The 16,246-nt window shown below is 44.1% G+C and overlaps 3 protein-coding genes across 3 annotated transcripts; 1 reads left to right on the top strand and 2 right to left on the bottom strand.

The window, feature by feature from the left end:
• Positions 1-3,993: 3,993 nt before the first annotated feature.
• LOC120659931 lies at positions 3,994-5,123 on the top strand. The gene is made up of 4 exons (XM_039938200.1): positions 3,994-4,126; positions 4,271-4,324; positions 4,598-4,667; positions 4,764-5,123. The coding sequence occupies exons 1-4, from the start codon at positions 4,058-4,060 to the stop codon at positions 4,811-4,813; spliced, it is 243 nt and encodes an 80-aa protein (XP_039794134.1). The 5' UTR covers positions 3,994-4,057; the 3' UTR covers positions 4,814-5,123.
• Positions 5,124-5,460: 337 nt separating this feature from the next.
• LOC120659929 (swi5-dependent recombination DNA repair protein 1 homolog) lies at positions 5,461-8,810 on the bottom strand. The gene is made up of 5 exons (XM_039938198.1): positions 8,261-8,810; positions 7,179-7,274; positions 7,049-7,097; positions 6,463-6,594; positions 5,461-5,835 (listed from the first exon to the last, which is right to left on the bottom strand). The coding sequence occupies exons 1-4, from the start codon at positions 8,753-8,755 to the stop codon at positions 6,497-6,499; spliced, it is 738 nt and encodes a 245-aa protein (XP_039794132.1). The 5' UTR covers positions 8,756-8,810; the 3' UTR covers positions 5,461-5,835; positions 6,463-6,496.
• A 459-nt stretch (positions 8,811-9,269) lies between these two features.
• LOC120659930 (ORM1-like protein 3) lies at positions 9,270-12,381 on the bottom strand. The gene is made up of 3 exons (XM_039938199.1): positions 11,907-12,381; positions 10,569-10,720; positions 9,270-9,766 (listed from the first exon to the last, which is right to left on the bottom strand). The coding sequence occupies exons 1-3, from the start codon at positions 12,102-12,104 to the stop codon at positions 9,628-9,630; spliced, it is 489 nt and encodes a 162-aa protein (XP_039794133.1). The 5' UTR covers positions 12,105-12,381; the 3' UTR covers positions 9,270-9,627.
• Positions 12,382-16,246: the final 3,865 nt, after the last annotated feature.

Genomic DNA, 16,246 nt, shown 5'->3' with positions numbered 1-16,246 from the left:
GGGGACTCATCAGACGATGAGGACTACCCATTGCTAGGTGAATGGCGAGACAAGGGTTCTGGAAATCCAGTGATACAGGATATTAGGAGTAATGAGTACGAATACAGAGAGAATGAGGTTGTGCAGGGAGCAAAGTATCCTAGCATTGAAGCTGTGAAAGATGCTGTGAAGCTTTGGGCTATATCGTTGATGAAAAAATTCAGAGTTGTGAAGTCTAGCAGCAAAGAATATGAGGTTAAGTGTGTCAATGACGACTGTATATGGAGAGTACATGCCTACAAGGGCAAGTACAAGACACAATGGGAGTGTTCAATTATTACACCACATATATGTAGATTAACTGTTGTTGCGCAAACTCACTGTAATATCACATCCACTTTCGTGGCCAAGAAGATGTATGGGGTGATTCTGGAAAAAATTGATAATTAGGGACATCGACGACCATTTTTAATACAAAATCAGTTATGCAAAGGCTTGGCGGGCAAAATAAAAGGTGTTTGAGATGAGATTCGGCACATATGAGGCATCATATGATAACCTGCCTCACATGCTGTCAGCAATTGTGCAGAGAAATCCTGGAAGCGCGGCTGATACCTACATTATACCGAGTTTAGATGGGGGACCTGGGTTTCTGCTTCGTGCTTTCTTCTGCCTTGGTGCATGTGTGTGGGCATTTATGTATTGTCTTCATGTTCTATGTATTGACGGCACATTCTTAACAGGAAGATATAAGGGGACAATACTGATAGCGATTGGAGTTGATTGCAACAAGCAGGTGGTTCCCATCGCCTTTGCTTTTGTTGAGAATGAGAACACAGAGAGCTAGTACTGGTTCCTTGAACGTGTGAAGATTCACGTTGTTGCTGGAAGGCCTGATGTTTGCCTCATCAGTGACAGACATGCTAGTCTTCTAGCAGCAATAAGGTAACTACATGAAGGAAGTCGAGGACAGCCTCCTCTATGGACAGATGTTGTGAGTAGGTGGTGCATAAGGCATATGGGTGTAAACTTTTATGAGCGCTTTAAGAATAAGGAACTTATGAATTTGTTCAAGAGATTGTGCACTCAGAATCAGCAGCGGAAGTTTAATGCATTGTGGCAGGTGCTAGATAACATGTGCGCCGAGCTGCTAAAGGAACATGCCTCAACCTCCAACCGGAGACGTTCCGGCGGTGGACCTTTCACACAGTGGATTAAGGATGCACCTAAGGAGAAGTGGTCAATTCTATATGACACTGGTGGTCGTCGATATGGGATCGAGACAACCAACCACGCAGAGTGTTACAATATGGTAATGTGTCATGTTCGTGGATTTTCTCTTGTTAGCATAGTTTATTTCATCATGTACGGATGCACAAGGTACTTCAGACTGCGGTACCAGGCAGCTGCTATCTTACTTAATGATCCAGGAGTAATTTTTTGTAATAGGGTCACTAACTACATGAAAGAAAAGATTGAAAAGGCTCAATATCACAGAGTGGTCTCCATGGGCACAAAGGATCAAAGGTTTGAGGTTTCATGCAAGGACAGGACAGGGCAGGGTGTCCGCAGACAAAGGGTCGTTCATGATTGCTTGATAACGCCGGAAGGCAAGGTTTTTTGCAGATGCAAGAAGCCACAGCTTCTTCACTTACCATGCTCTCATGTCATTGCGGCATGTTCATAATCTGGGTTGGATCCTGGGGTTTTTGTTTCACAATATTACAGAAAAGAAACCGATGTGCACACTTGGGGCCATGAGATATATGGCATAGGCAGTCTAGGATCATTCACAACACCAAATATCTCTCCAATGTACATTCCCAATCCAGATGCTAAGAGAGGGGTAGGTCGACGACAGACACTTCGTATCCGTAACGGAATGGATGAGTCTGAGGCAGGAATGAAGAAAAAAAGATGCAACCTGTGTGGAGCAGATGGTCACACTTACAAGAAGTGCCCTAAAATGCAAGAAGATAATGCTGGTGCTGAGGTTGGACCTTCTGGAAATCCCATCGATGGATTGCCTCCGGATTTTGGAGCCCGTCACGTCTAGATTTCGTTATGTGTGCATATGTATTTGAACCAGATGTATGGATATGTATTCCGACCTGTATGTGATAATTACATTTCATTATGTATGGATATGTATTTGCACCAGATTGTAGCATGTAATATTACGAAGGTATTTGTATAGTAAGATTTCTTGGTTGTAGTTCTAAATGTGTAGGTTGGTCCAATTAGATTGCTCACTGAATGTAGTGTACTGAAAATAGAAGGTTAGTTACGAATCATAAATTTTCGGTTTGCAATACAGTTTTGTAAACAATGCTACGATTACAAAGCAGAGGACTAAGACGTTCGTACTACTAGGTACTTGAACAATGAAAATCATGGCATATGCAACACGATAACCTCGTGTTGTGAGTAAACCTAACATGCCTTAGGAAATGTAAAATTCCAGGATTACATGGTAGTGCTTTACTGAGTGCACCGGGGATATTTTCCCTTCCTAATAGCTTCAGACACCTGCTTTCTTAGCACGGCGGGCCCTCTCTCGCTTCCTCTCGCTATCAGCTTCACGTCCCTCTACATTCTGACGTTCCACTTCTGCAATCCTCTTCAGAATCTCTTTCTGGTTTTTCTTGCGCTTCTCCTCCATCTGTTCTTCATGCAGCATTCGTTGCCACCTTTGTGCAGCCCACCTTGCTTGACGCTCCACGTGGTCCTTATCCTGCTGAGATTGCTCGGTGTCTAACCACTGCAAGAAATCACATGGCGGTGGAGTCTTTCCCCAAATCATGTTAGGAGTCATTACTAGATTTGAAAGTGACAAACCCTGATAGTGTTTTGTAGTACCTTTGCTCGGTCCTTGCCGTAATGCTTGGGCGGGCCGTACTCGTAATTCTCGCACATGAAGAATCTCTTGCCAAAGTCGTCCCCCAAAACCCTTGATTTCATTAGTTTGCACAAGGATCCGCAAAAACACATAGGCACCTGAACTCCTTGGGGGACTGTTTCCGTCACCTTACTCCATGGAATGTAGGTGGATCCTGAGGATGCCATGGTGTTGAGCCCTGGCAATCACAAGTGAGCAATCAGATTGCTAATATACTATATCAACGCTAATCATTATCAGTAACTACACCTAAATGTACAACTAATCACTCCTTATAATAATTAAACTGATTGCTAACTACTGTTTCAACAAAATACTTTCTACAATTTTCTAATATTTTCTAAATTTTTTTAATATTATCTTCCAATTTTTAAGACTTTCTAATACTTCTCTAATAATTTTCTAGTACTTTCTAATACTTAATCTAACACTAAATGTACTGTATCAACGCTAATCATTACAAGTAACTACACCTAAATGTACCAGTAATCACTCCTAATAATAATTAAATTGATTGCTAATCTACTGTTTCAACAAAAATAATTACAACATAATCTATTTGTAAAACGTAGAAGAATTTTGGTTACCTGCAGTCGCCGGCTCGAAAATCCGGCAGGGCTTCGCCGCTCTCCCTCCCTCCCTCTTTTTTCTTGGTTTCTGAAATTTTAGTGATGTAAATGAGGGGTGGGGGGACCAGCCAACCCTTATATATGAGTGGGAGAGCCGGTCGCCCAGCAGCCGGGCGGCCAGGGCCGGCCGCCCAGCTGCCGGGCGACCGGCCCTAGGGAACTCCGTGCAATTATTTGAGCAAAAGGTTTTGCACAAAAACCTCTGCCGCCCCGCTGCCGGGCGGTCAGGTCCCGGCCGCCGGCAGCGGGGCGGCTGGTATATTCCTGTAAATTTCCAAATCGAAAATATATTTTTGTAAAAAATAAAAATATAAAATATAAAATAAAAAAAAATAAAAAAAAACCGCTAACGAAGAAGTTGCCTTGCTGGGCCCCCGAGTCCCCGACCCAGCAAGGCAAATTCCTGAGGAGTTGGGCCTGGGCTGAGCCATCCCCATTCGGCCTCGGGCCTCCCATATCACTTGTTGACTGGGCTTCAACGTCACTTGTCTTGCGCCTGGGCTCCAGGTCTTTCCGGCGAAGGGTTGGTTCTCTGGGCGCGCGGACAGAGATGGCGGCGGCGGCGGCGGCGGCGGCGGCGAAGGAGGTGGTGGAGAAGAAGGTGGAGCTCATGAAGGAGGTATGCGCAACCTCGTCATACTTCTACACCTCTGTTGGTGTTTCGTGTGGTTTTCTTCCGAGCTTTCAGTTCTTGTTCTTCGAATTCGGCTGTCGGTAGCAGAAATAATTTTCCGCTTGGATTTGCTTTGGTTGGTCTGCGAAGGTACGGGCGCACGAGGTGGCCATCGCGGAGCTCCAGAACCTGCATCCCTCCCGGGTCAGCCTCTTCCCCTGTGCGATTTCTGTCAGCAGCTGAGGTGGTACCAAAATTGCCAATGGCCACTAGGGTGTTGGCCAGTGATAGACGACTGATGATACAATTACATAGCCCTGTTTCAGAAAGTTAGTAATCAGATGGCAAGCACAAAGTACTAGTAATAGGTTCGGTTCTCCAATTTGTTGGATATGCTTGCTGCATCAAACTTTCAGCAGCATGCTGTATCACAACTAGCTCTCCTTTGCTTAGCAGTTTCTTGTTGGTTTGCAACAGGCGGTGTACCAGAAGGCCGGCAACATCTTCTTCCGCAAGAGCGTCAAATCAGTGGTTACAACGGAGCAGAGTATGCCGAAACGCAAATCTTCACTAATGCATTGCATCTTTCTCCTCTTCTTAGTCTGCACTGCCTAACATGACTCTGGTCTTATGATTCTCTCAGAGCAACTTGACCTGGCGAAGGCTGGGTTGAGCAAGCTGAACCAGGCCTGAGGACGGCGCCAACTGCTGCAAATGTTGGCTCTTGCAACACAATCAAGCATGCAGATTCAAGGACACTTCGCCATCACCTCGTTGCTCATGTTGTGCCTTGTGGACCTAATCCATGTGTAATGCTACTCGTTTTTGCTTGAGAATGTGAGATACAAATATGCAGTTGCGGTGTGCTCTTGAAACTATTTAGTGTTAGTGTAATGCCAAATTGCCAATACAAGTTTGCTGGTTGCTGAAAACAGGGACAGGAAACAAATTATGTGAGACTGACAATACAGAGGTTGTGTTGGAAAAGGTTGTTTACTGCCTAGTTTGAGGTTGGATACTGTTATTTAGTTCCCGTCGTTTCCTGACGTGAAGTTTGCCCTGATGAATTCAAATTTTGCGTCCTCTCAAACAATTCTTTCGTCAATTGCGATCATACTTCTATTACTTGCTAACTGGCTTCAACTGCAGATGTACGCTGTCACTATCACAGCATTGATCTTATTTTTGTTCCTTGCAACTGCTGCAGATGTAACAGCGCGTCAGCACCAGAAGCAAGTTGATACAGTGTTGCTGTCAGCTACACTGATTCAGATTTTTTTTGTATGTGGGAAGGCAATATTAATACCACAAAAAAAAGGTGCATCAACAGCATGCAAAAATAAGGCAAGTCAAATGGGGTATGAGTTTTGGACGGTCATAGAAAAGTTCATCCTCAATCTTCATCTTCAGGAAAATAACTACGGAGTAGTACGCTGGTGTTGATAGTGTTGATTAAGTATCTCAGAGGGAACAACATTTTAGCATAGGATGGGCTGCTTCGCAACTGAATGAAAATACTTCTGAAAGTCGGGGGGGAAATTGGATAAAGATACTGATAAACTCTCTTGATATTACGTGCTTATTCCTATGCTGATGAACTAACATTTGATGTTTCTATGCTGTCTGTACTCTGCTGATTATCTAAAGATATCGAAACAACGACCACACCATCCTGAACAAGGATTCAACGGTCCAATTGATGTGAAGAAGGCTATCTGCAAGGGAAAGAAAATACAGGATCAGGTTTCAGATAGAATTAGTTGCCTGCGTTGGCATATATCATATAGGGAAACAGATCGATATGTTGGACATGAGCTTTAACAAAATAAATTAGATAAAAACAGGACACAGGATACTGCATCCGTATGCACCCAAGAGGTGCAAGCACATTGCTTTTTATTGGCCAATATAACTTTTATAGAGTGGAGCAAGATGAAATAGATCATAATTGACCTCAAGATAGAAGAAAGTGACATCTACTTACAAGGCCTAACTTGAAAATGTTACACAGAACCAATTTATAAGTTGCATTGTATTTCAAACACTACTTACAGCAACAGAAGTGGACTTCTAAGTTCCAAACACTACTTACAAAAATGTTGTCAACAGAGGTTATCACATACTTTTCACATTCCTGACTTGTTACGTAGGGGAAATGATATCAGAGCATAGCAAAGTTCAGCAAAGGGACGATGCTAAACAACACGTTAGTGATACTAAGATTAGAAAGTATCGATAAGATAAACGCACCCTCATACAACTAATTTAGCAAAAGTAGTCATACTGAACTAAAGATTAGGGATAAATCGATCATCAATTAATCAGAGGGTATTGGTACTTACTCAGAAGTGTAGTGAACAGAACTTGAACTGGTAACTAAGCTGGCATCGAGATATTATAACGGCTACGCAGTCGCAGACCATCAATAGCTTTCTCCACAGATTTTGTTATCTCAGGGATAGTCACCTTGCACACTAATTATTAGAGACAAATGAGAATGGAGAAAGGCCAACATAAATTAGACTTGAGACATTCTAGTAACATACAGGGATTAATGACATGTTTAACACAGATAGAAAAATGTCACAAATTGACCTTTTTCCATGTGACCATCAGTTCACCTTTACTATATAATATTAACATTTGGGGAGAAGCATGACGACAGAAGTAATTCAAGTTAGGACATGCAATTTCACTATTCAAAACTTGAATAAATATTTACTGCAACTGCAAGACAGTTTAGGATCAACCTAATCATGAGTGTTAAACCAGAGAAACAGAACATGATGATTGATATGTCCTGCCTTTCACCTATCACATATTTATCTATGACCATGTTCTCCAATCTAGTATGAGTTAATTTTGTAAGCAAGACAGTGGTGTCAAGTAGAAGAGATAGAGAAAGATTTTGAAGTATGTGTTTAGTACCACGAGTCGTAGATGACTGTGCCTCTGCGATGATCTGCTTGAACTTTGCCTGAAAACATCAAAGAAACATTAGGATCCAAATAAATGAATAGGAAATTTCCAGATGCAGAAAGGCATAATAAATGTGTACCTTGACAGTCTCAGAACTTTCTTTTATATTGTCAGACATCTTCTTGTACTCCTTGTCAACTTCGTCTGTTAGTTGCTGACAGGTCTGGTTTTGGGTCTGAAAAGAGAATTAAGATCTTACATATGTTAGATAAAATAAACACCAGAAGTACAGAAAATGCATTACATGTGTATTAGCATTTTGGGGTGGAAAATGCATTGCTAATACAAAATCTGCATAGATAAGCTCACCAAGCCATCTAACAAAATTTAACCTGCAAGGAGAGTAAATGAAATCTTGACCACATTATTGTGCCAATTGAAATTATAATTATAATTCAATGGATTTCCAAAGGCGGCATTCGTCAAATGCTCCTAGGAAACTAATGACATTTTTCACTGACATGGAAAATTGTCCCCTGTAGTGAACTGGAAAAACAAATACAAATACATTGGTACTGAGAAATTTAGAACACAAAGAAGCTCACCTCATTCAATGCCATTTCATGCTACAACACTACAAAACTTGAACTCTTACCCCCAAAAAAAATGTATAATTATGCTGCAAGCCTCTAAAGGGAAGAGATCCAGATACACTACTCATTTTCATGGATTCCAATGATGCAAAACATCTTCTATATTAGATATCCCCACAAGTAAATTACACATTTGAGCTTGTTAAATTGCAGAACTCAAATATAGTAACCACATATATCAATTTTAGAAACTCAGATACAGCAACCTCAATCATCATATATTAATTGTAGAAATTCAGATATAATAACCTCATATCAGATATTCAGCACAACAAAGACAGTTTCAGATATGCTAATAAACGGAGTTTCTACAATTTCAGATCATGACAGGGATACGAGACTGCAAGCAAATGAACTAACCCAGTATACGAGATCATGACATCTGGAAATGACACGAAGGCAATTCATGTGACAATGTTTATCTCCAGTTCCCCACGAGGCCACGCGCTAGCGCTCTACATCACCAACCAGCAATCTGGAGCAAGCCACGAAGCTCGAAACTGAACTCTAAGGACGCGATAGGGAGGGAAACGGGGTTGCGGGAGAGGCTCACGGCGGCTGGGATCACCTTGATTCGCTTGGAGACGCGGGAGAAGGACGCGTCGAGGTCAGCGTGCGCGCGGGAGTGGAGCGCGTCGAGGCGGAGCTTGAGGTCCTCCATCTGCGAGGCGACGGCGCTCCTGAGGTCTCCGACGCTGGACGCCCCAGCCGCCGGCGCGGGCTGGGGAGGCGCGGCGGGGGAAGGGGAAGGGGAGGCGGCGGCGACGCGGGGGCTGGCGACGAGGGGCGAGCGCGCGGCGGGCTTGCCCCGTGCCCTGGGCTTCGGGGGCGAGGCGGAGGAGCCCGGCGAGGAGAGGAAGCTGATGTCGAGGTCGGCGGGGGAGGAGCCCGGGGACGACAACGCGGGGGAGGACGCGCCGCCGCGGACGGGACGCTTGCGGGTGCGGGTGCGCGACGCGGGCGCCGGCGACGCGAGCGGGGAGAGGAAGGAGGGGTCCTGCTCCGGCTTGGGGTTGCGCTTCGGCCTGGAGGCGGCGGCGGGGGTCGCTCGTGGCCTCCCCATGGCTCCGCTGCCGGTGAGGTTGGCCTGTCCGCTCGGCTTCGGCTTTTCCCTTCGAGGTTTGAACTAGGGAACGGAACGGAACGGAACGGAAATAAGGGGCGGGGCCCGGGCTATCAGAGAGCCGCAGGGCGCGCACGTCTTGCCACGACATCGTTCGGGGCCCCGCTTGTTTCCGGGGCCACATGTCATCCGTACATCTCAACAATTTAACTTCGTATTGATTTTCTAAGGGCGTGTTTGGAAGCACTTCAATTCCAAAAAAATAACTTTGCAGTAGTAACTCAACATTTTTGCAGTTGCACTGTACAAACTCCAGAAAAACATAGATTTGATTAACATGTTTGACTAATAACTGTTATTATTCCAGCTCTAGAAATGAGATGTTTTATTGCGAATTGTCTGTTGAACCCTTGCGAGCGGGGCCGCATGTCAGCCTCTCTTCTTCTCCCCTCGTCTTCCTCCTCTGCTCGTGAGCGCAAGCACAAGAAAATAACATATCAAAACAAAGAGGGAGTATCAATACACCCTGGGGCCTACCCACAGAAAGATGATTTCACTTATGTCTGGGTTCCATTCTATACAAGACGGCAAATAGCATTTGCTACACACTTTCTTATCCACATACTGCTGTGTTGCACTAACAGACAGCTTCCAGCGAACCAACTCTGAAGGAAGAAGCTGCAACAACAAACACACAGCAGTCTGCAGGCAAACCTTGTACAGTATGCTAGAGTAACATTTACAGTTCTTTCTACACTTACACAGATATTACAGGCGGCGACCGAGTTGCCTTTGCAAAGCATTCACTTGTTCCACGTCCCTCTTTCAGACCTTGGAGCACGAGAACATCCAGATACTTCCTCAAGTGGCACTCAGATGTCTGCATTGATTCCAAATATGCGGACCTTGTGCATGTTTGGCAGCTTTGCTACAACCAGCACGAAAACCGCCACCGTGTTGAGGAAAAACATCGGCTGCTTGTAGTCGGTCAAGTGTGATGCAATCAGGTACCTGAAAATGAATCATAATTTAGGACACCTGTAACTCAATATGATTATTATATCAACTTAGATTTTAACAATACGATAACATGATTAATGGCATGCAATATTCCACCAATATTAAGGCCAAACCAAGAATCATAAATTTGTTGAAAGTGTAGCAAAGGAATTAAAAGATCCAAGTGATTCAAAACAAGCAACACAGGACCAGAACACAATTAGCACAACAGAAAAGAAGCTCACTATCCTCCTCAGGAGATGGGGGCAATCATGGTACCTAGTTTAACAAAATATACGACTAACAGAATAACAATACAGAAGAAGTGCAACAAAATGTCCAGATTCAACAACCTTTGCAGCAATGGCAGATACTAACACTGACCAGACATCAGCCAAACCCTGCATTCTTCGTGAAAATAATAATTCTCTCTTATTTCACCATGTGGATCACAGTGATCAAATTACTCCTTGAAGGCAAGCGTAATTGAATAATAGCTAGAAGATAATTTCCCTAACATTCAGGACTGGCTCATTGGATGAGTTAGCTTAAGTGCTTTACTTTTTTACGTATTTCAACATTTTTTCCGGTATGCCAACTCCTGTTCTGCAGTTTACTAAGATATACTAGACATGAACCTTTCCATTTAGATAAGCACAGACTTCTGCACAAACCTTATTTTTGAAAGGTAGTCTGATGGACATGCAAACATATAGGCTTGCAAATGAATCCTAGATACCATTTACTGAAAGCTTTGTTTCCATATTATAAAGCAATTTTGCAGTCTACAATTCAGTATAATGATGGAACTTACAGGACCACAGGTACCACAGTTAAAAACTTTCTGTTCCGAGTAAGCTGCTGACCATTGTCAATTTGCTCCCACCATGTCAATCGGCTGTAGATGCCCTGGTCATCAGCAGCAAATGGGGTTCCTTTCTTCCAATGAAAGAAGTGGTAAGTGATCTGAAAATAGTGTGTTTTCAGTGGATTAACAGAATAAGAATATGTAAGGTAAACATAAACTGAAGGACTAACTCTTCTACTTAAGTCTGTCTACCAGTACATGACCCACATGACTGTCTAAGATTACAGTAAAACGATATTGGAACAAGGATCTAAAACGTGAAGGTATTGTCACAGCTTGAGTTATAACACTATAACAGTACAAACTTGCTGGTGGCATGACAATCCTCTTCCTAGAATCCTAGTTGAAAATGCAATTTGTTCAAACACATCCCTGGCCCAGCAAGACACGTGATGTCTTCATCCCAAGATGATACTACCAACCCATTATCTACTAAGTTTATCTTTAGGTCACCATGACATCTGCAAGTCCAAATATTAGTTAAGGGCATTATATAACTCAGCGCTTGGCATGAGAGCCTTGTCCTGGAGCAGTCAAATGATCTTTCGTGTTATATAACTCAGCGCTTGGTATGAGAGCCTTGTCCTGGAGCAGTCAAATGATCTTTCGTGTTCTAGAAACCAAACCAAAGCCCACCAACTAGTAGGTCTTTATAGTACACAACTACACATAGATGGACCTTTCAATAGTCGACATCTAATTACGATATAGTCTAAGAAATGGTCTTGGCATAGGTTGCCATGCTTGTTTTGACTTTTGTGCAAAAACTCAGTCCCCATCTCATACGCAATAAGTGGTGAATAAAATTTATGATAACTAACAGAAAACCCAGTTCGCTAAAGGCAGTTTCTACTACTAGTATTTCATCTTGTAAAATCTAGCGAAGGGCATCTTCTATGACTTCTATTCGTATGAATCCATGGGTATGGTATGAGCAAGCAATTCTAATTATAGATGCCCCCTCACTCAAAAATCATCCACCGAATCGACCTGTGCAGCATGTCATATCCGAGACTCCACGAAGATTCTCCATTTATCCCTTTTTCGCTAAGCAATAATATTCTCACTGCTTGACATGCCGGAACCAATCAGTCTTTTGTCAAGCCTGAATGACTAGGAACAGTTGGGGAGCAGAAAGAGACCCTGAATTGGGCAGATCGAATCCCGCAGATACGGCGGACGAAAGCAAACCCAATTTGAGGAAGAGATGAACAAGCCACAAAATAGAGAGCACGCCTTATCGAGATTAATGGCAGATACGGCGGGTGGGGACTGGGGACTCACGGCGAAGTGCCCGAGGTTGACGACGGTCCAGGCGGCCCCCGGGGAGCAGCCGGAGACGGAGAGGACGAGGAGCCACGCGAAGAAGAGCAGCAGGATGTAGGTGGTCCAGACGCCCGGGTACATGAACCACTCGGTGTTCTTGTTGATGTCCACCGGCGGCGCCGCCTCCACGTAGTAGGGCTCCCCTCTCCGCCCCATCTTCCGACGGCGCGGCGGATCTCGGGGCTTTCGCGGCGGGGCCGGGTGCACGGGAGGGTCAGGGGAGGAGGCTTGGCGTGCTGTGCTGGTACCGGTGCCGGTGCCGGACGCGTGCGCGCGACTGGCGGCGGCGGACGATGCGGTGGTGCGGAAGCAGAAATGGTTGCCGGCTGCGTGGGGTACTTGGGTTTGGTTGGGTGCCCTGCTGCCCGCTCGTGATACGGCGCGCCCTCTCCAGTGGGCAAATATCTCAAATCTTCTGGATCATTCCACCCCCGACATGGCAATACTGCTCCCTCCGTTTTTAAATATATGACATCATTGATTTTTTTTTTCATCATTTGACTATTTATTTTTTCTACAAATATTTATACAAATAGGAAAATCTTCAAGTTAGATTTAAAAGACTCTTGATAATAGACGTAAATATACTCATTTCACATCATTTAACTAACTGATTAATTAAATAATATTGATCAAAGTTGAAGAAAAAAATCTACGATATCATATAAAAAAGAAAGGAGGGAGTAATGGTGAACCACTTCTCTGAGATAAAGGGCGTACCACGTCAAGTTAATATGTCCGAAGTGAAGTGATTGTTTGAGAGAAATTGCCTGTCCAGGTGTTTAGATCATTTTGACAAAAAAATTTTGAAAGAGAATCTTATTAATTTAAAGTATTAAATAAAGTCTATTTATAAAACTTTTTGCACTGATGGATTGTAAATTTAATAAGCCTAATTAATTCATGATTAATCCATAATTAGCAAATAGTTACTGGAGCATCACCGTTGTAAATTATGAATTAAGTAGGCTCATTAGATCCGTCTCGTGATTTACAACCCATCCATACAAACTGTTTTATAAATAAATTTTATTTAATAGTTCATATATGTGTCAAAACATTCGATGTGATGTTTTTTGGCGTAAAATTTTAGGATCTAAACAAACCCTAACTGATGTAGGCATGATACACTTGAATGCGACCGTTCAAAAAAAACATAAGGTAAATTTGTCCCTATGTAGTTTTAGTAAATTTTAGAATGATTGGTATCTAATATAATTATTATGATTAATAACAATATAAAAATCCAGAAAGTAATTGAAGAGAGGTATGGAGGAGGTGAAGACAAGCAAGGACTTCTAAACCAAGTTTCCCATAGCACATACCAAGTTCAAGTCCACCCAAAGTCTTGGATCAGACCACCTTAAAATTATCGAACAGGAAGTATATAAAGTCCGTTTTCAATGTTCTACATATGTATCGAATAGCTAACAAAAGATTTTCAATGCCACCACTACCGCCATCACTATCATATATGAGTCAACATAAATGGTCAAAACAAGTGGACATCCAAAAATTGTTAGGGTGTGGCGCCATATTTTCTGAACCTGGAACTTTGTATCATGTACATTGGAATCTATTAGGAAGACATTTAGGATTCCTTTGGTATCAGTAAACCTTTATATTTAGTAGTTGCAGTTCAAGTTAAATTTTAATTTAGCCTAGATTATTCTGTAAATAATAGTTTCACCAATCATCGGCTTGTAGAATCCCTTCACGAGTAATTAACCAGTGATTTGCAAGTCCATTGCGTTTTCTTCGTTCTTGCTTGTGTTTTTCGCTTCATAGATAAAGGATTAACCTTCGTGGTGAGATTACTCGTTAATCAGCTCGTTCGGCTGGCTGGTTAGCCAACCAACCAGCAATGTTTCCCTACTTTTTTTATACTAAATCAGCACCAGCCACCAGTTATGCAGCAATACTTTTCTCTCTCAACAAATCATCACCAGCCACCAACCAGCTGAACAGAGCCAATAACTAGAGATGAAATGGTGCTTCGATTGCAGGCTTGAGTCTTATTGATCAGTAGTCAGATCGCTTTTGTCAGATTGCTGCCAAGTCAATAGTTATTCACTCACAACAGAAGATTGGAATTACTCCATCCGTCCCAAAATGGAGGTATTCCAATTGTTCAAAACTTTTACCACAATGTAAGCATTCCTAGAGTTATATGGGTCCCACCTCATCCTTATTCTCCCTACCTCACTTCTCCTCGCTCTCCTAGCCCGCTCGCCCGTCGCTGCCCCTCCTGCTTCGGTTGCCACGCGGGGTCCGCCGTGCCACCCTTCTTCCCTCCCGCTTCGGTTGCTGCATAGGGTCGTCGTGCCGCCCTCCTCCTCTCCCGCTCCGGCCGCCACGCGAGGTCCGCCGCGCATCCCTCCTCCTTTCCCGCTTCGGCCGCCGCATGGGGGGCCCGCCGTGATGCCCTCATCCCCTCCCGCTCCGATGTCAGTTGCTGCTGCTGGAGTCTGCAACGTGCTACGTGGGAGCAGCCGCTACGGCACACATGGGATCAGCGGCCGGTGCGGCGACGGCGCACGCGGGACGTGCGGCAGTAGTGGCTGCGGCTGTGCCAGCTGTGGTGGGAGCTTCGACGACGTCGATAGGCGGTGCGGTGGCACTGGTGTACCGGGATTGGCGGCGGAAGACACTGCAGCGCCTTCGGGAGGTGCGCCGGCGGAGCCATGCCACTTGCTTCTCATATCTGATGTGACATTTTGCATCAAAACTTTACACCATCTTAACAAGGCTTTACTCCTGCTATTTTCCTTGGAATGCTAATATATTGGGACAGAGGGTGTAGCTCAATTCACAGAGTTAGGGTGTGTTTGATGGAGCTTCACTCCAAGAACTCCAGCAACTCTGCCAATGTGTCGTGCCAAACACATTCAGCTCCAGCAACTTGAACTCCGGAAAAAACTTAGAGTTGGGGGCCAACTCAACCTTTTTCTTGGAGCTCCTCAAGAGGTGCTCAAAAACACTTGTTATGTACATTTTCATCGAGTTGGGGTGAAATTACCTACTTTTGCCATTGATTATACATATACTGTTGTGAGAAAAAAAGAGGCGTTGTCTTCTCCCTCCCTGCGGCCATTCCTCTCCTCTCCCGAGCAGCCGTCCCTAGGGTCTTGAACCCTCTGTCCGCCTAAACGGCCGTTTAGTCCATTTAAACAGCGTTTAAATGCTAAACAGAGGTCACCCATTTTCTTTAGGCCCTAAACGGTGAATTAAACGGTTGGACCGTTTAAACCCGTTTAAACCGTTAAAATCCGTCTAAATTGTCTAAACAAAGTCGAGTTAATCATGATTAAGTGAGCTAAATGATCATTTAATTCATAATTTAGTCAATAGAAAGATTAATACTACCACAATCAATACCGAACCAAGTAACACTGTAAGTATATGAAATGTTGTGGGATTTAGATTTCTTTCAAAAAAATTATTTGGCAGAATAATTACTTTTACATGTGTAAATATGTAGACTTTCTAGCATACTCCCTCCGTCCCGAAAAACAAGTCATCCTATGATTCAAAATTTGTCCCAAAAAATAAGTCATCCTACTCTATTTAGAAAGTGCATGCGCATGCAAAAATCAATTAGTGCCAAATATGGATAATATATAGGGGCAAACATGATCATTTTACCTTCTTGTTAAGTTGTCCTAGAATTCCTAGGATGACTTGTTTTTTGGGACGGAGGGAGTATTTGACATTTACGTACATAAATATGCATATTTTAATGTTAATATGCCAAACCGTTTAGGCCGTTTAACTCCGTTTAAACATTGTTTAAATGACCTAAACACTAAACAAAGGGTGACCGACTGTTTACCGTTTAATGTTTAGGAAAACATTGCTTGAACCCTAGTGCCGCCCCGCCCCTGGAGACCTTGCAATGGTCGACATCGACTACCGGCCGTCGCTCCCGCACGGCCTCCCACTCCTGCCGTCCCACGCACTAGATTACGACGTCTGTCCACCCGGGGCCCATCTCCCGGGTTGATGTCCTGGGCGTGTGACGTCGCCGCCCCTTGTCCCGTGTGAGGTCATGGCCGCAGAGTGAAACCCCTGAGGCCAAGGCCGTGTTTGGTTGTGGGAGGGGAAAAAATTCCGTGGAAAGGATCCACGTGTTTGGTTGGAAATTTGGGCCCAGGGACGGCGCCAGGTGTGGGACCCACGAGCGGCCGAGATACGCGTCCCCCGATTGCCTGTCCCAGCGCAAAGATGCGCCCTCCTCCCGCCCGCAAGTCGCATCCGGCTTCTCACACACACGCCGCCATCCCTACACGCGCCGCCGC

The sequence above is a fragment of the Panicum virgatum genome, chromosome 2N (assembly GCF_016808335.1).
Source record: "Panicum virgatum strain AP13 chromosome 2N, P.virgatum_v5, whole genome shotgun sequence".
Classification (NCBI taxonomy): Eukaryota; Viridiplantae; Streptophyta; class Magnoliopsida; order Poales; family Poaceae; genus Panicum; species Panicum virgatum.
The sequence above is the reverse complement of the archived record's forward strand: the minus strand, read 5'-3'. Positions and strand labels throughout refer to the sequence as shown.